The 21,087-nt window shown below is 32.0% G+C and overlaps 1 protein-coding gene across 9 annotated transcripts in view; it reads left to right on the forward strand.

The window, feature by feature from the left end:
• The window catches only part of NLGN1 (neuroligin 1), an 809,004-nt gene that overhangs the window by 362,954 nt on the left and 424,963 nt on the right, over positions 1-21,087 (forward strand). For 6 of the 9 annotated variants that reach the window (XM_072808113.1, XM_072808112.1, XM_072808111.1 and 3 more), the window contains 2 exons: positions 7,991-8,050; positions 14,545-14,697. In XM_072808113.1, coding sequence (XP_072664214.1) covers positions 7,991-8,050; positions 14,545-14,697 — 213 coding nt within the window. The remainder of the gene's footprint in view (positions 1-7,990; positions 8,051-14,544; positions 14,698-21,087) is intronic. The other 3 variants (XM_072808116.1, XM_072808118.1, XM_072808119.1) reach the window with 1 other exon arrangement.

Consider the following 21,087-nt stretch of genomic DNA (forward strand, 5'->3'; position numbering starts at 1 on the left):
ATCATTTTAGCCATCATTTTGTTAATGCAATATATCATATTAATTAATTTGTTAATGCGGAACCATCTTTGCATCTCAATCCATCATGATATATGATTTTTTTTACGTATTGATGAATCTGGTTTGTTAATATTTTATTGAGTATTTTTGCATCTATGTTCATTGGAGATATTGGCCTGTGATTTTCTTTTCTTGTAGTGTGCTCATCCGGCTTTGCTATCAGGTAATGCTGCCTCATAAAATGAGTTTGGAAGCATTCCATCCTCTTCGATTTTGGGGAAGACTTTAAGAAAGGCTGGTATTAGTTTCTCTTTAAATATTTGGCAGAATTCAGAAGAGATGTATTTTGTAAAGCCATGTAATGAAGAGATAAAATCTGGAAAGATTGAGGAGAGTCTTACGGTTCACTCTGGGTCATTTAGCCTAAAATAATAAAGAAACAGTATAAAATTTTAAAGTAATGAAACAATGGAAATGGTGTTTAATGAACACTAATCTGAACTGCATTTTTTTTAAAAAATTGAAATGACTTGTTTCCATTTTGAATAAAAAAAATCTTTTTTTGCTCATGAATTTCTAAAACATCAAAATGAGTGTTAAACTATATTTAGTTTTCATCTGTCTTGTTATAGCTATTTTAAAATTCACAGTACAAGTTTTTTGTATACGCTCTTGAGTTCCTGTTCCCTTGGAACGCTTGCAATTTTAGTCTTAGAAGGAGTTGAATGTGTGTACATTTTAGCTGATGGTGATTAAATCTTTTTCTTTTTGGGTTTGCCACTATTATTATCTGCAACTTTAAAAACCTATGGCATACAAAATGGCTTGGGAGACAGTCTAGAGTCTAGATGACAGTGGGAGCAATAACTATGGGGTTAGTGCAATAATTCAGGCACGTGATAATATGGCCACAGACAAGGCCAATAATAGAGAGTTTTGGAAGAACATGACAGGAATAAAATTGGAGAAGCAGAGGGAAGTTATAATTCTGGAAGTAAAACCTATAGGGGAGGTAAAACTCACCTTGAAGTAGACCTGGTGGCCATTCCATTTATGCTGAGAAGGGGGCTGATATCCAAGTAAAAATCATCTACAGAATATCTATCTTTTTCTAAATATAAGAGTACTTAAGATATGTTAATTCTCATTTTGTTAATTTTTAAGCAAAATGAATATAACTTTAAATATGTGCTTAATAAAAAACTTTAAGATATTCATAAAATTTTAGATATGCTGGAGTCTTAGATTTCTCTTTTTGGTGATATTAATCTTATTTGCAAACAAGGAATAGAGAACAGTTATAGACTCTTTTTCCATCATCTAATTTCTTTTAATGAAATTATTTTCATCTGATAAGAATATAACGCAGGCTTCTGTGTAAAATATTCTCTGCCCTGTGATTTGGAGTGACTTCACCCATTTCTGATTTTCTCTTTAAGATTCAGATAGGGAAGAATTTGTCAGTGTGTGCACAAACCCTTTAAAGGCCTTTCTATTGATTTTAGGGTTAAGACAAAAATCCACAGGCTAGAGATGCTGCACCTCAGTCTCATCTCCTGTTACTCTCTGTTTCCCTTTGTCAGTCTCACTAACCCCAGACTCCCTCTAATTTTAGGGCCTTTCTTGCTGGAATCTTCTTTCCACCCTACCTGCCCATTCCCAGCCTCTTTGCTTGCTTAGAATGGAGCTATGCTTCAGGCCTCAGACTATATTGCACTTGCTCAATGAAGATCTCCTAGGTTCAGCTAGGTCACCTTGCACAACCTCTCAGAACACCAAGACTTTTTTTCTTAACACCATCTGTAAATATGTGTTTTTGTGTGTGATTATTTACTTAATGGCTCTTTATCTGACGAGATTAATTTTCATGAGGGCTAGGGTCTTGCTTGTGTTGCTCACCATGTACACTGGGGATCTGGAATAATATATATTTGGAAAAGCTGGACGACTAAATACTGGCAGCCACGCCAAGGAATTTGGACTCTTGGTGCCATCTCAGTCCTCAAGCCCTACTGAAAGAGCTCTGAGCATCTGGTGGCACTTGTGTCCCCACCATACGCAGGCACATCTCTGGATAATATGTGGAAAGGCAGGTCAGTGGAGACTATGATTTCACAGTGTGCAACAGGATTTATACAACATACAGCTACGTTGCTCCAAATGAGAAGGGGGCATTATTCTGACATTCTTCATGCTATAAAATACTGCATGTGCATTTTTTTAAAAAATCAAACAAATGTAGTGTTAAAAAAATAATGAGCTTGTGCAAATTTAATGATGCTCAGATTAAGAGTTAGCCTATTTTACTTACTTTTTATCTACTTAAAAATATTTCCCCAGATCCTATCATGTTTGTTCTAGACAGGATTGCTTTTGACTTCAAAGTATTGTAATAAAGATAATTTTATGAAAAAACAACTTGTTTTTCTTATTAATATGAATGAGCTCTTCTCAATGTATTGGATCCAAAATTTCTCTTTCCTTTTTTCCTGACCTTAACATCAAATTTTCTTTTCCCTAAAAGTCATGTTTTAAGCGTGCTCTGCCTCTGAAGAACTGAATCTGTTTTTTGTTCACGTAGGTGTTTTCTTCTAACACAAAAATAAACAAAGAGCATGTCTGCTGCTTTTATACCCTTGGAACCTGCTCCTTTCTACAGCATTTGAACCGCTAGCCTAAACAGGTAGCTCTCCGAAAAGATACTCAAACATCATGCAGGGCATAGTAGAGCCACCAAAATTCACACAGATAGAGATTCTTTAAAAACTATGAATTCTCTCGAAGTTTGCTTCCAATATTTCATCACAGCAGTTTGCATTATATTTTTATTTTCTCAAAATGCATATTTGTGACATTGCACAATAGAAAAAGTATTGAGAAAATTATTTTCAGCTATGATTTCTTTATTCATACAATTGATGGTTTAAAAAGTGTGATAATCTTTAGTTAATATAGTAATATCAAATTAATGAGTATTACTCTGAATCAGTCACTTTCACTCATTTCCGTATTCTCAAGAGTTGTGTATTGTAGTTATATAAAATTCACCAAATTTCAATAGGTAAAATTTACTACCTTTTTAACAACTCCAGCTGTTGTGATAACTGATTTCTTTGAGTCATTGTATTTTAATGTTTATCAATTTGGAAAAAAATCAAATACAGTAACACACTACTGTCTTTATTGTCAATGTCCTGAATTCTGACATTGTCTTCCACCCAGAGTAGACATAATTAGATTCTTACATTATTGATTCTAGTTTCTTAAAGACTAAGAATATTCCTGAAAAGATTTAAATGGCCTCCAATGGCAACATCCTTAAATTTCCCCATTCTGTGGAAATAGCCTTAGGAATTCCATGGAGTCAGTTTACCTCCAAGTCTGGTGGGGAAAGAATAGAGCAAGGTCATTAGCCAGGGCTCTTCACCTATCACAATGGAACTCACAGGAGCCTGGAGCTCTAAATAATCCTAAAATTTTCAAAGACTTGTTCTCCTAAGAAGGACACATTTCTCATGGCCAGCTTCCTAAGTCAGGAGCTAATAATACCCTCAACCTGCTTGCCTTTTGCAGATATGTGTGACACAAAGTACAGATAATTTCTGCTGAATTGAACCCATAATGAAGGAATTTATAATCAGTTCTAATGTATTTGAGACCTAAAGTATATTAGCCCTTCATCAAAGAGAATGATAAAAAGCTGCATTAATATGGGTGGATAGTAATTATTTCGAGGCCTCATAATTATTCTCCGGTTAACTAGAGAGAAATGCTGATATTTTTATTCCTTTTTTTAAAAAAATAAAAGGCACTGTGGTCAGATCCTAAAATATAAGACTGCATCATAAGTCCTTTGTAAAGGCCAACATTTTGAATTATGCTTATATTAAAGGCAAAGAAACTCTTTGGGATTTAAATGAGTTCAGAGTTCATGGTTAGGAGTTCCCTTTACCTTCATGATTAGGAATTCCCTTTACCTTCCTAGTCCTGCTGTTTCCCCACTGAATCTATTTATTGCCTATAGGAGATATAAAATATAGTAATTACTCTCACTCCCTTTCAAAATGACATGAGGTCCACTTTCCTATTAACTCTAATGAGAGTTATGTGTGCATTCCTCAAGGAGGACAGATCCTATAGAGTTTCAAGGTAAAATAAATCACTTCTCCAGGTTTTAGAGGGCCCATTCACTTTATATTTTGGTGCTTTAAGATACCCATTTAAACTGCTAGTATTGAAAATGCACTGTTTGTAGTTTAAAAGAAGCATAAGCTATGGTTGGAATGTTGTTAATGATCGTGGCTGTGTATTTTTGCTGAAGGATAAATGATTTTATTTACCCTTTGGGGAAATAATGTTAATCAATTTATAGGAAATACATGGTCTCTAAAATGTAATTGTCTAATTTTCATAAGGAAATTAATGACAGTCACTTCTTACTATATTTTCCTTCAATTAAAAAAATTTAACATCAGTAACTATATCAAATTATGTCAGTTTAGAATAAACTAATAATGACCTAGAGTTGCTCATCTCCTAGAAAGAAGGGAGCTCAAAGCAATGGTTGTTTTCCTTCCAGCCTGGGAATAAGGAATCTTGAGATCATGTAGGCATCGGTTTCTGTGAACCGTAAACATATGTTTACTCTATTGGAAGCTTCCTTAGAGAAACCAATGTTGAGATTTTCAATTTGCAATGCTGGACACTCTCAAATATCTGTTCCCTATGCCTTTAGGCATATGAGATCAAGGAAATCTGGTGGTTTTGTTTTCTTTTTATAACCATTTTTGCCAAAAACTGTTATCAGCCCTCTTCTTCCCGGGGAATCTTCAAAAAATCAGATGTGTAAACAACTCTCGATGTTAAGAAAACCCAGCCCAGTGATGCAGGAATTATGAAACCCATACTGTGGGAACAATTTAATATCATACAATAATGAGATTTTATTTAGTATTCAGTAAGTGAAATTCTTTTGTTGGGAGAATTTGACTTAATCTTTCTCTAAGATAATGATGTCCCCATCTATTTATGATGCTGAATATCTCTATCTGTTTTTAACTTTCCAGATTTACTACAGTAGAGCTGTTCCATACTGGGCATGTCTGTGATTATTATCCCACAAAAGTTAAGAGGCATGCAGCTTCCTGAGTAGGAAAAGTGATCATAAATAATGTAGCATAAAGGGTGATTCAACCATTCTATCCATGGAAGAGTTGTCTCATTGTATATGCAGTATCGTTTCCATGGCTTCCCTACTTATGCAGACCCAGAGTCAAATAGCAACTGAGATCTGTGTCCCACCTGCAAACAAGAAGCAGATCATGTTTTAATAAAAAATTCTCTTACTATTACATCTTGTGCAGACCCAAGAACCAGCAATTCTTCTTTTTAAAATCTATTTGAGGGAGGAAGGGTCAGAAAAGGAGGAAAAGGAATAGAGAGTCTTAAATACACTCCAGGCTGAGAGCAGAGCCCAGGTCAGAGCTCTATCTCCCGACCCTGGGATCAGGACCTGAGCAGAAACCCAGAGTGGGTGCTTGACCAACAGTGCCACCCAGCAGCCCCAAGAACCAGCAATTCTGTGTGTGTGTGCAAAATATGTAAAACTACTGCCTGCGTGACTGTAGAACCTGAATGATTTCATCAAGAAGTCCTGTAAATTGCCTGGGTACCCTAGGACAGGAAAGAAAGACACTTCATCTGAATTGTTCAAAAGAGGCCTGAACAAAGTGACAGGAGTGACTTAATTTAATTGTAATGGGTTTTACATCTGTCTCCAAAAGTTAGTGAACTGCTGACTCAGCAAAAAACATGTTTTGAACTTAACGCTAGCAGTTTCTTAATAGAGCCAAGAATTCAGCAAATTAAGTAATCTAACTAAAACCGGAAAGTAGATAGTGGTTTGGGCAGCAATAAATAACCACCACTGCATTTAAATATGTGTTGCTAACCAGTAAATCAAACTATAACTTCCATATAGCAACTTTGAAAATAGAAATGCAAGAAATCATATGTGTTAAAGTCTGTTCATTTACTGCCTACAGTAGTTAAAGAAAAATAAAAAGCTTGAAAACATAATTTTCTAAGCCTAATATTTTGCATGATATTTTAGAACTGGAAATATTTCAAGTATAGTTTTTGATACAGTGATTTTTTTTTTAATTCAAATAAAAACTATCTCTATTTTTCAGAAATGTAGCAACATTGTTGCATGGATATCCAGTAACACTCAGGGTATTTTTTGCACCAAGCAGGGTCGTATTAAAGAAATGTAGCTCTCTGTGAACTTGTGACTGAGTTCCAATTAACATAGACTTGTTTTCGTCTAGGTTTTCTCTTAATGGAATGATTGCTTGCAAGAGTGACTATAAAAGTGTATCATTGAATTTATTGTGTATAGCTCCTCTGTCTATATTTGGAATGACCTTGAAATGATGACCTTTCAATTGAGTAGTCAACGGGTCCCTTCAGTTACATCGTTAATTTCTCCATGTCCAATATTTTGATCTTTGCCAGTTACTACTATCTTTCAAGGCTGTTTCTCTGAGCTGATGAAACATAACTGGACTATGTCTCTTTTTATTTTTTTCTCCTTTCCATTTTCTGGGATGGTGTTTTTCATTCTTTGAGGGTTCTGATAGTAGGTATAGTTTGAATTACAAACATAATGCACAGTAATCGCTGAAAAGACTCAGAAGTCTTTCTTGAAATGTTTAATAATCCTTCCCTAAGAAATATGCTTACAGTTAATGCCTGCTTCTTTTCTATTTATATTATTGAAATCAATACATGACTTTCGGTCTTTTTCCCCCCTTCCTTTTTCTATGACTGTTATTTTATGCATGACAAAATTCTCTTGCTTACTGCTGTGTTTGGCTGTCTTTTAACTTGAGTGTCCTGTGTTTGTAATGATTGCTTTTTGCATGAGGATTATCAAATGTCATACAAATTAAATGGTTGCAGAAATGAAAAGAAATGTGGGGCTTCACTTGCTTTTTGTGTGTGCGGAATATGTCTATTATGTGACACTTAAAATTACTTTCAAATGGCCTTTGACTTCCCCTTTGGTGTGCTCCTTTATTTTAGCAAATTAGCATTGTTAAGTATAATAAAACATTTATTAGACATTCACAGTGTTTTAATACAATTATTATCCTAAAACATGATTCCTTTATAAATAACTATACTGGACATGAAATTGCTTGAGGGCATAATTCTGTTATATTACTAAATTGCTTATGAAATGTAAGCCCTGACTCTGTAACTAACTTAATAAGTAAACACTGACTTCTATTGATGGTACCTTTGCTCTACAGAGTGTTGAGATTATCTGTTCATACTTTTGTGCAGGTTGCAAATGTCTTAAATCCACAGCTAATATTTAATTAAAACACATGGGGAAATATTTGTTTAATGACAAGTAATTTTAAAAAGTCACAGTTTTGATAAATGTATGATATAAAAATGTGTAAAATCCAAGTGTTAATGCTCTTACAAAAAATTTAGGAGCAAAAAGAAAAAAACACCCTAAAAGTGTTCATATTTCTGTTTTCTCTAATGTTATTATATTGTCCCAAATTAAAGATGAGTTTGGCCTACTTTCTTTATTGTTGTCACCAATTCAAATTAGAAAAGACACTGAATAAATTAAGTTCTTTCAGCTAAAACTGTTTACTTTTTTGTATGCAGTGGATATTAAAAAAGAAATATCATTTCCTTTGCTTATGACTTGAGTTTCAAACCATAATGTATTTTTTTATGCTGGATATATTCACAAACCGAATCTTCTATATGATATTTTGGGGAAAGGGATTCTTTTTTTTTCTTAAAAAAAATAGATAATCAACTTTGACTTAATCACTTCCCCGCTCTTTTTGGAAATACCCTTGAAAATTTTAGTATTTACATTGATTTTTTTTTTTCCCCTCAGTCTTGTTTATTCTTGAATTGTCTTTTTTTTTTCCCTCTATTTCTCCGTTCTCAATCCTAGGTCCCCTTACAAAGAAACAGACAGATGATTTAGGTGATAATGACGGTGCTGAAGATGAAGGTATTTTTTTTTCCACCAAATCTATTTGCATGACAAGGGCCTCAATCACTTTTTCCACCCCTTTCTATTTTTTTACTTCTTGTCTTTTTTTGAAGAGTTGTTTTTAATTCCCGTTTTTGATGTGTTTTGTCTTCTTGCTTGTTGTTACACATAAATAGACATTTTTAATTTTTTAAAAGAAATGAATGTTAAGTTTTACATTTTGATGCCAACCATTAAAATGTTTTAGAAAGAGGGGCATTTTTTTTGTTTTCTTGAACTGACTTTTGATATGTTTCATCCCATGTTTTGACTGAAATTTGTCCATATTCTTTGAACTAACAATCTTTCCCCCTGTAGTCTCTCTGTACCCATTCTGCATGTTTTCTAATCTATGTAAATATTTTACCCAATATCAAAATGTGTTTCCTTTTAACCTTTGGTATTTGTTTAAAAAGAACCCCATGCCCAATAAAATGAAAGACAACTAAAAGCTGATATAAAGTGTTTCTTGAGCAATATAAATTATATGACAAAAAAATGTTTTCTATTGATTTGCTTAAATATTATATAAATAAATTCAATTGTGTAGATAAGAAAGACATCCTATCTATTTAGATAACTATGGTAAACACTGTGCAATCACTTCAGTACTCTGGGAAGATTTGATGGATATCCTTTCATTTCAAAGGTACATCATTTCTAGATGGGCAAGTGGAAGTGTTCTAATTTTCGAAACATTGCTGCTGTAAGCAATAAAATATTCCCTACTTCACTAATATCAAAATTGTTTTCTCTTTCTAATTTTCTTATAACATACAATTCTGATATATTCTGTACATGTAAGTATTTGCTAGATTGATTTGACATTTCTCATTCCTTTGTGTATCTTTACCTGGTGTTAGGTGGAGTATCCAGAGGGGCCCTCTGATATTTTCAGTTCACCTTGGTTCCAATTAGGACTTTTCTTTTTAATGCTACCCTAGTTATGATTCTTAGAGAAATGACTAATGTTATCATTTCAGAAAATGTTATCATTTTCTGATAAGTAATGTTATCCCTGGTTTAAAAGTAACTCCCAGCACCCTAGAAATTAAGTCTCATAAAGATATCAATAATACAGTAAGAATGGTTTTCCAAAATAAAATAATCTACAAGCTGGTCAGCAGAAATGTTAGTTATATTAGTTACAACTATGAATGAATATATCCTTACAAAACAACTTGAATTATTTTCATTGAGATATATATTTAATTAACGACTTCACTGTAGAAAATTATAGAGGTAAAAAAAAAAGAAAGAAAATTATAGAGGTGAAGTATTGAAAGCTTAAAAGTTATATTGTTAATATTTTTATAACATTTAAGAATTATTTTGATTAAGTAAAATTTATGACCTCTGATTAAAAATATATTTACCATGTACCCCAACAGAAAATTAAAGTTTAAATGCAAAGCAGTCATTAATATTTGAAATAAATCATTGTAGCTGTCCAAGAGTTATCATTTTGAATGCTAAATAGTTAAAAAATAAATGTATAATATCAAAATGTTAATTGTGTTTTTCAAAAAATAATTGTTGGAATAATCAGAAGTTTTCAAACATTCAAGACATTCATTGACTTTGTTCTCACAGCTCTAAGAAGACTGCTTCTACTCAGGGGCTTTGAGATTTGCTGAGCCCTCTGAAAATCCTTAACTACTAGGTATTTGTTATCTAAATAATACTTAAGTATGAAGGACTTCTTAGTGTGTAGCTTTGCAAACTCTAAATTTTCTGAAAGTACTCACAAAGTTAGTATACATAATTTTCCTATTTAAAAAATATTTTGATTGCAGATTTAATGTAGTTCTTTTCTTTTGATAAATAGCATCAAGTAAGACATTTACATGTTTACAAAAGATACCTCTGAGCCACCATAGTGAGCTAAGCCCTATAAATGTGAATCTATTTTACCTACTCATTTAGAAGCACATTTAACATTTTTAAATAGCCATTAAAAATGTACTAAACCTGTGTTTAAATTGGCAGGTAGTATTCAGGTTAAGTACTAAGCCAGTCAGTCACAAGAGTTATCAAATCAATAAATATTTTTAAATGCTCAGAAGTGTAGAATATAAGAGCAATCAATTCAAGTCGAGTTCATTCCTCTGGGCTGTCCTTTTGGATAATTGTTTAAACAGCAAAGAGAAGGAAGATAAATTCAAATATTCTTCAGGATTAAAAAAAAAAAAAAAAAAAACCTTTGTAGAAAGGTCTGAACAACTTCAATTCCTTTTATAACTCTCTTGTAGACATGAGCATGAATAAAAACCAAAGACAATTTTCATATTTAATTTGTTCTAAATTATGAATCAATATCACTCCTAGACATAAAACAACACATATAAACTACTTGGTAAATTGCTCTTTTTACTTTAGTCAAAAATCAAGTTACTTATTCTCCGTTATTCCCTGATAACTCCAATCCTTTTCTCAGTTTTGAGGTCCCTATCTCAGCCACTGCATTCAGAGGCTACCAGAGGCATTGACTGGGGTGCCCACCATTCACTGAAACTCACCCAAGGCTTCTTAGGGGAGCAGTATTCAATACTTCTAATTCTTCTTTATGTCCCTACTGTTATTCTTTTGCCATCTTTAGGCCAAACACAATTGTATCACTTTTCATTTTTTATAATAACCAAAAAAAACTACATATTTCATAGGCTTTTTCCATAGTTTCAAAAAGACTAATCTGAAGTGATAAATATGGGTCAAAGCAACACCCTACATTTCTGCCAATTTATTTTGGGAACTTAAGAGATATTTTAATTTTTAAAATTGTGCTGAGAATATCTTAATATTAATATTTCAATACCCAAATGCAACTTTATATTCTAAATAGAACTTTTTTAAAATTGCTCTTATAGATTTTTGTATGTTTTTTGACTTAAGATTATATTTAGCCAACACTCCTATATTCTTTTGCTAGTTTGTAAGGAGGTTGTCACCTGAGTTTGGTAGAATTAGAAAAGCGAGATACAAAAATATCTTGAAATATCCTGAAATATATCAGAGAAATATTTAACTTAATGTGTTTTTTAGGAAATGGAAACCAGTAAGTGTATTTAAGGACTTATGTGACTAATAATTATTCATTAGGACCATTAAAAGGAATTGTGATTTCTAAACCCTTGTTGTCAGGCACAAATAAATCCCCATTAATTACTCTAGATCTATTGACACTTGCTACCTTGGCTTAAAATTTTGGTTTATCAGAAAGAAAGATAAAGCAGTTATTAAAATTTAAAATAGAGACAACTACCCAGTTCCCAAATCTATCACTTTTTTAACTTGAAAAACTTACATTCTTAGCCTAAAATATTTAGAAGGACAATAACCATCAGTGTATTATTTCCCTATTACCATCACACTCTTTTCAGAGACCTAGATGCTTGACAAAGCCTAAAAAAAATACACATAATAGAAAATATAAACATGCTTTATGAACATTTCTGTTTTTGCTGTACCTGAACTAGTGTTTTAGTCTCTGAGAGTGGTTTTAACTTTAGTAAGTCTGTAGCAGCTGCTTAGGCAAAGTCAGATATCTTAGGTGACATCCACCTTATTTATAGAGAAAAAAATATGAGACAAAATTTAAAGGCATGACTTAGCTCTAATAAATTCATCATAAATTACTGAAGTATGTCTAATATGTTTGCACTAAAGATATAATGGTTCTTAATTTTTTTAAAGTGATGGCATTAGCAGATGATATTCAACAGTAGGCTATATATTAGTTTATAAGATTCTGTTTTTTTTCAAATCAGTGTAAATATAGATGCAATTTAAACTACTATTTATTTCATATATTATATTTAAGCTATTTACTATTTATATTTACATCAAAAAGATCTGTATACTATGAAGAAAATTAAGTCTAGGATTGACCTCTGTGATAAAACACTATCATAGTACTCCAATTATCCTATAATAGAAATATGACATCTTTCTAAACTTTAATAGCAATTTTAAGGGTTGTTATATGCAAGAATTTTACTTATTTTGATAATTAGTACCCCTATATCATTAGCTTCACGATTACTTCAAGCAAAAAGAAATAGTGTTCAGAAGACATTGTTAGAATTTTATATAACTTTCTAGAAAAGAACTGCTTGGTATATTAAGTTTTTAAACAAGGCTGAAATCTTTGAGAAATTTGAAAAGACAAATTGGAAATTAGAATCAGCCCAAACTGTCAGTAATTCTTTCAAGTCTAATTTTCAAAGAAAAATAGATACCACACAAAATAGCTCCTAAGATGCATTGTCATATTTTCACTGTTTCCCAACAAAGTCCACTTCATTCTGTTATTAGATATAAAATGTGGCAAGTCTTCTCAATGTGTGACTGTATTGTTTTCCAGGTGAACAGAACGGTTCTACCAAGATTTCATTACTGTTCACAGTTGGTGCTTTGTAATTCTATGTAATTTTAATTAAAGAAGAATTCTGAAACAGCCTCCCTCTGTGCTACCTACAAGCATACAATTAGCAGAGTACAGTGTCTGCTGTGAACAGTCAGTTAATGATTTCAGTTTAATAATTTATTATTGCTTCTTCGGTTGCCAGCCATACTAGAAAAATAAGCTAAAACTGTATGTAGCAAACAGGCATTTAAAAATGGAGAACAGTTAAAAATGTCAAAAGGATTGTTTTCTCTGTGTAAGTCTAACTTCTCCGCAAGCCCCCAAATCTTTACAAATGAGTGGATACCATTTTCCCGCCCAAGGATGTAAGAAGAAAATAAATTTAGTTTTTACTTCTAAATGTAGTTCTGTCTAATGGATAGTTTCTATGTCAAAGTATCCTCCTCTCATCACTTAAAAAGCTAAGACACTCTTCTCAAGTCACCCTTGGAGGGAGGAGAGGGGATTATGGTAAATATATATACTGGTATTAAGTCAAATTTAAAATAATCCTTTTAAAAAGTCTCTAAATTCTGCAATGAGCTGTTTACCTAACTTGAGAATCTGGACAAATGAGTTGAGCTGCAATTCCTGATCCTAATAGAATTTTTAATATAAGGAAAGTATTTTATTATTACAGTAGAAAAAATAATCGCCCTTTTCACAGGAAATGTAAAGCAGCATCCAAATAATCACCAGTTTTTTTTTTTTAATGATTTTGTATTATATTAGTCCATTCTGAAAGCTGAAACCTCAATTGTAAAGATGTGGGAGATTTAAGTTTGATAAAAAAGGTCAAAAGCAAAGGAACAAAACTATACTTTTAAATGTTTTTTAATATTGGCATTAACAAAAAGACAATACACTCATCTAATTTAGTTTCAATTGTGGGTAGAAGATAAAATGGACTATTAATAGAATTGTAATGTTTTATATATGTATGCATTCATCATCATATACATACATATATAATAATTCAAAATTCAATAGTTAAAACAATGTTTGCCAATATAAAGTTAAGCATCTATTTCTTAATAGGGCATTTTTAATACCAATTAAAATTATCTGTGGTTCCCTTATATACTATTTCTAGATCCTTATGGAAAACTACAAAATTCGGGCAAAGTATCTTAGAAAAGTAAACACAGTTGATTAAAAGTCAGAGCTGTAGAAGATACTTTAATATCCTAAATTTGAGCACTTTGCATCTGGGCTTAGCTGTATAGATATAGTTAGTAATAGTGTTATAGAAATAGAAATAGTATTCTATTTCATGTCTATGTGACAAAATCATAGAGCCAAAGTGGGACTAAGAAGAATACAATAATTACACAAAGAGGGAAAAATATAGTTTAGTTTACTTTTTTCCTCCATAGGGTAGAGTCATTGGAGTGAGCTGATAACCCAGACTCAACTTAAAAAGATTATTTAAGTGACAGTCCCCTAAGTGCATCAACGACAAAAGTACAGACTTTACTGCCTAAACATTCATCTGCCAGTTGGTACTTGAATAGTTGAAACAAAACTTCTTGCAACCTAAAACACAGTGTTGTAATTATGTTCACAAATTAGAGCATAAATTATTCAATTTTATTATGATGCATTCAATACAACCTTTATAGTAAATAAGAAATGGAAAAACAAGGTGTTTTATTCACAATAGCAGTGATAACATTGTCCTTAGCATATGGCTTATAAATTCCATACGAGGTCTATGACATTCAAAAAAATAATAATTCTAAGATCCATTATCATTTTTTCTTGTTCTACTGTCACGTTAGAAATTGATCAAAAAGCACTAAAATTCACACTCATTTTTAATTTGTCCAAGTTTTGTAATTCAATTTATAATTTTTAACAAAATTTTAGCCAGAAAACAGTGAATATCTATTGCTCTTTTCACAATAGCTCGTAATATGAATTGCTGAAGAAACACTTTAACAAAACAGCAATTTAAAGAACTATATTAAAATCATGCTCTTTTGTCCCTAAAATGGAAAATGTATTCTCTGCTTCATGATGTGTGTTTTTTGAGGATAAGGACAATTGCCAACCATTTGTTTTTCAGATATTCGGGACAGTGGGGGTCCCAAACCAGTGATGGTGTATATCCATGGTGGCTCATACATGGAAGGTACTGGAAATTTATATGATGGGAGTGTCTTGGCAAGCTATGGCAATGTGATCGTCATCACAGTCAACTATCGACTTGGGGTACTTGGTAAGAAGTCTCTTTTCTTTTCACCATTAATCCATGAAGTATGTGATAGTTTTGTTTTGATTTGTTTTGTTTTGCTTTGCTTTGTTTCATTCATTGTTCTATGCTTGTTGACTTTGTTTGAACCAAAATTTTTGATATTTTCATTAAATTCTATAAGTGTCCATAAATTGCTTGATGGAAGACAGCTAGGGTTGATTTTAAAATTTGAAAGTGAAAGGTAGTGAAATTATTCACATTGTTGAGTAATGTTTTTCCTGGTTTCACTTTAAAACCCTGTGAAATGCAGAGCCTGTCTAAAGAAGAATTAATCCCTGAACACATTTTTCCTTCTACTTTTCTTTTTTACAATGCCATAAAATGACCTGAAATTTGACATGAGTTTAGAAACAAGTTTATAATCCTCTTCGAGGATATGCATATGGACTGGTTTTGGGGAATGGTTGTTGTTGTGGTATAGGTTTGAGTTTTAAAAAATATGTCAGATCATAATTAGATATATTTGTCTAAATGTATTTACCCTGAATTATTTGATTATTTGATTTCACAAGGTGATAAAGAGTTCAAGTCAATAGTGTAGACATATGTGAAACCAAATCAAATTGGAGAGCCTTGGTTTAGAAGGAAACTAGAGAAATATTATTTGTGAAATAACATCAAGTACTCTGAAATAGGCATATTGCTTTATGTAATAACCCATTATTAAAAGATAAACTTGATATTTTACTTGTGTAAGTTTATATTTATAGTATTGCCACAACTTTGGGAGTAAAATTATCATTTAATAAAGCACCTTTATTATGCTATTTTAGTTAAGAGTATTTGTTAAAAGAGTAGAATTTATCACAAAAGATTTTTATCTTTTTAATCTTAGTTGTTCTCAAAGTCTTATCACATACTATACACTTTTTAAAGGCATATAATTTGTGTTCTTATTTGCAACAAAGAGGCACTTCATTCTTTCATTCTTTAAAAGATTTTGAAAAAGGAATTTGATTTATGTTCTCTTTTTTAATAATTGTTCATATCATATATTTTGGCCGTTGAAAATTGTTTTTTCCCCCTTCTATGTAATTATAAGCCTATGTTCGTGTCAATCTCGAAATATTAAAAAAAAGAATAACTTTAGCCAGTCAGGTTTGTATGTCTTGTGGAAGGAAATATTTTAGCAATACAAAGTGAAATCTTGATCTTTTTCTACTTTGTTATTTTGAATTTGAAGTATGGTGGACAATAGATATACAATGGCAAATGTAGGTGTAAAATACCTGTGTAACATTTTCCAAAAACACGCTAGTTCCACACAGTGTCTAATCAGGCTTTTCTTCAAATGTTCTTATAATTTCAGTGGGCAGGAATGAATGTTTTCCCACCAATGAAAACTGTATATTGGAAAGATGTATAGAGATGTTCATAATCATCTTCTTAATTTTAAATATCAATGTTTTCCTTTGGTTTTTATGCAAGACTTTAATGTGAGAATTTTCAATATTTTAATAATTTGACTTTAATTATATTATTTAAGCTCAGTTGTTTTTATTGTTACTCTCATATTTTTCTAAATTTCTCAAGTTGAAAATCCTGAAACAGTGACCAATTTGCCAATTGAAAATTTAAAATTAAATGCCACATTCTGACAACAGTGTTTTCAAGGGCTTAATCATACATATTTATTTTATTTAAAAAATCCTTTAGCCACACCTTATGTTGCCTCACTCTGTTATTAGTTGTATTCACATAAAGTAAAATTCCATAAAATGAACTGTTCCATTAATAAAACTTTGCCTGTTTTTTAATGTATTCGGAATTGATGAAGGCCTGACTTTGATTCAATTTGAATCCTATATGTACGTTCATATCCTATCACTAAATACCATGCTTTAAATGACTGAACTGCAGGACAATAGACTAACTAGCTACAAAATGAAGAAACCAATCAATTGCTTGATCTGTATAATGGTAAACAGAGTTGGTGTTGATGATGGATGATTTTCTCAGTGCTAGCTAAATACTTGTTCTGCTCTACTGCCGTTTAGGATTTCACTTTCAGTTGGTTCCTTTGTTGCTATTAAACACATCATAGACTAAAAATCAGCATCAAGAAGCAGATGTTCCTTTCTAGACCCCTCAACCTGATAAAGTACAAAACTCTGTGAAATTTTTAAGTACATCTTAGAACACTAGTTCTGTATCCTGGTGTATGTATCCTGGTCACTGTCTTCCTGAAATGTCTTCACAGGCATTGGGCCTTGTGAAAATATATTTAAATGAAGTAATTCATGAGAAATAAGTTATGGAACCGTTTGTTTCAGCACACTCTGCATATGTGGTATACCACAACCAGATCAGCAGCTCATCTGGTAGGAGACCTACAACAATAAAGCCTATAGGGCAATAAAGCCTATAGGGCTTTTTTGTTGTTGTTAATAATTTGTCTGACAGTAACAAGGTAAGCCGAGGCTTCTTGGGAATGGGATCCAAAAGCAATGCTGTTTAGTTTGCATTTGGGAGTGCTGGAAATTAGTAGAAAATAAGATCTGGTCCCACATTAGAGAAAATCTTGAGCTGTGCTTTGATTTGGATGCTTTGATGTGACGGATATGAATTTGGGGGTTCAATGTATAATTTGGCTAACTACAAGACTATTGCTCTCTGAAGACCGGCAGAAAAAAATCAAGATGTCTGAAACAGGTAATGTAATTAGTGTTGATTTGAATTTGCCATCCCAGAGGAGAAATATTACAGGTTTTATTTGTTTATTTGTTTGTTTTAGCAATAAGTAAAAATGTGATCATGTGTTAGTAATAAAATTCATACAGCTATCTAGAGGCAAGATTCCAGTTTAAAGTATTTCATGTTGCAAAAGAGATTTCGTTGACTGCAATGAACTGTTCCATTAATGAAACTGGCGTAGAAATGGCATAGAAGAAAATATACCTCCTATTATAGCATTGCTCTAACAAAGCTAGGGACGGGTGGGGGTTATTTTGTCAACTGAGACCCTTTTGTGATTTCCTGTGGAGTAGTAATATAGACTATCACTGTTATAATATTGGAAATGCTGTTGATGATCATAAGAAAAGCTGCTAAAAAGGTTGAAAAAAGGGGAGGGGTTCCAGGTCTATGCCTGTTAATCTCACTTACCCTGCGTCATCTGAGAGGTCTCTGTAACTGTGTCTCATTCAGTCTCACACACCCAAGTGAACATTTAGACTTTTTTTCACTTCTGGTTTTAAACATTCTTTTTTCTTCAGCCAGTTTTAACTCTTCATCTCTGTTATTTAGCATATTCTTGCATAGTTCCTTAAAGTATATAAAAAAACAATTGTGTTAACAATTATAGTGCATAGTTAATAAAAGTATTGTAATGGAAACCTAGGGAGAAATGTTTTGATTATATGTCCTTAAAGGAGGGAAATAATATTAAATATTATGCTTGTAAGTGGGATAAACATATGTGCTTATGGACAAGAAGTGGAAGGAAATATGAAATAAATTGCTCACTATTAGGATGAGATATTGTGCAATTAACAGTTTTGAAAATAGAAACTGTCCAAATTATATGTTTTCAAGTCTCAGAAATGAAAAAAAAATACATTAACTAATTTAGTGTTAAAAAAATGTGTCTCAACTGCCTCTTTAAATTTAGAATAAATTTAATAGTTATTTTTAGAGAAAATGAAAAAGTTTTATACCACTGTTCAAATCTAATTTAGGTAAACAAGGCTTTTATCAGATGGAAATTTAATGTTACTTTTATCTTGATATGGATATTTTGAAGGTAATTATGTTTTCATAGTTCTAGCTCATGTGATTTGACAAATTTTAGGAGTCTAATGCTGTACTTAGTAATCTAATGGCTATACCACTCCTCTCTGGGAAAAAAAAAAAATTGAAGTGCATCTACTGTATTTGAAGCATTACACTTACTTTATAATGCTGTTTAGAACTAAATCATTTAAAACAAGCATTTTTAAATTTTTTTGACTTTACAGCATATCAATGTTAATGAACACAATTTTTATTCTATTAGAAATGGCTAGAGAGAATTGGTGACTTTTATAATTATATTCTCTACCCAATGGTAATGCTTCAAGTATTATTAGACAGGTGACAGGAGTAAATATAACTTTGCTGGTGGTCAGTCATCAGAAATATAATACTTGCTTCCAATAGCATACATCTTCTATGAAGGCCAAAAAGTAAGAACAATATTGTCCTTATCTTTAGACAGTTTTCAATCTAATTGAGAGGAAGAGTACTCAGTAGAGAACAATAGTTGATATTTTATTCTGTATTTTATGATAATTTATAATAATTTTAAAAAGCATAAACTATCAGATGGATCCCTATGGATGCAGTGGTTGAGATATTTGAATCTGAGCAGTCCAGCAGCAAGGAGATTTGGTTAAAAAATGCTTATGATTTTTAAGAGAAAAGTATATTAATTTCTGAAGTGGTACAATGTTTTACATTATTATTGGTATTTACTCTATCTTGTTTCTTTTTGCTTTGTTTTAATTTCTGTTTGGTTCTAAATCCTAAAACAAATAAAAAATCTTTAAATGTGACTATATATTTGAGAATAGTATGTAATAAAGTATTAAATTTTATAAGATGATCCAAATGTTTTCTTGGGAGGTAGAAGACCGAGTCAGGCTGTCCTTGGAGTCATAAATGTCTTCATGGAATTGGTTTTATTTGAGCAAGATCATGAAAAGTAGTTTGTCTCTGGGATTAACTGAAGGGAAGAGAGAAGCACTTTCTTTCAGTATCTCTTTATTCATACTCTTTCTGCTTCAGAAAAGTGGAGATAATATGTGACAAAAGCACACATATATAGGTTGCACATAGGAATACATATACTATAGAGAAAAGATACAGAAACTTAGGCCATGAATATGTGTTAGAATTGAATATAAATATATATTTCAATTCCTAGAGGGAAGGTAAAAATGATAATGGATTTAATTTCATAATTATTCTTATCAGATAAAGAAAATATACATATTAATCTGTATAAAAAGACACAGCTTTTTCTCGTAGTGTACTCCAGCAAAATTTATCATATGGCTTGTTTTTATTTAACAATGAACAATATTGGAACCACGTGATAGTTTTGATGTCATTAGAAGGTACAGATATATTCTCGATACCTGATTACCTATATTAACCTTCAACAATAGCCAAGGATATAATAATAAATGCCCACAATTTCTATAGTGTCATTTCAACAAAGACCTAACCAAATGCAATTCGAGGAAGATATTTGGTGATTTCACTTATAATAGGATAGAGCTAAAAACCAATTGAGAGCAATGGACAGTTTAACTTGGTCCATAGATTTATTTTCTCAAATATCTTATATCAACTGGGTTTTAATAAGGGCTGGATCGTAATCAATTTTAGATTGAGTGCTAAAATGAGCTACTGGAGTAGAGGTATCGTTTATCCTTTGGAATAAAGAAACTTAGGACAGATAATGCTACAGAGCAAAGTAAACCATTTGTTAACTATTTTTATTCCACTTGCTTTTTTCCAAACTGATTTCAAATGGTTTGCAATAAAAGTAATTATTTAGTTATGCCAACGACTTAGAAATAATCTGAAAGTAAACAGGTCAATTAACATAGGTGTTAAGTAAAAGAAGTTCATTTTTTTTTAAAAAAAATGTGTTTTTGGTACAGTCACGTGTAGAACTATTCATTAATGTATTTATTCATTCAGTATAAACTGAACAATATTATATATCAGGCATTCTACTAGTTGTTAAGGATAATGTGAAAAACAAGACAGGCATGATCCCTGCTATCCAGTAGATTACTAGCCATTCGGGAAGATAGAAAATAAATGAATAATTATACAAATGACATCTTTTACGTTGATAATGATTTAGTGTAAAGTCGATTTTCTTTACAATTACCTGGATGATAAGTACTAGGGAAATGACAAGTGCTAATCTTTCCTAGACACTCAGAGGAGGTTTCTCAGAGAAAGTGACATTCCAGTTTCGATTTCTCGTATTCTACTGGGAAAGGCCTTGTCAAGGTTCCTGAGGACCTCCAGTTTGTTGATTACATTGGCCACTTCTCTGTTTTTAACTTACTTGATCTCTCCATAGAATAAGAGACAGTGAACTAGTCCCTCCTTCGCATGCTGTTGCTTGGCATCACCCGGGATTGCCTCCTATCTCACTGTCTGCTCCTTCTCAGCCTCCGTCCCTGACTCCTTCTCTCTCACCCTGATCTCTAAATGCTGAAATGCCATTAAGCAGACTTTTTGGCTCCCTTCCTTTTCCTTTTCAATATCCTCCTAGGGGACTTCATGCATGGCTCTGAATCTCTTCTAAGTGACTTCCAAACTCTATCATAAAAGCAGAGTCCCGGCTGAGAA

The sequence above is a fragment of the Canis lupus genome, chromosome 31, assembly GCF_048164855.1.
Source record: "Canis lupus baileyi chromosome 31, mCanLup2.hap1, whole genome shotgun sequence".
Taxonomy (NCBI): Eukaryota; Metazoa; Chordata; class Mammalia; order Carnivora; family Canidae; genus Canis; species Canis lupus.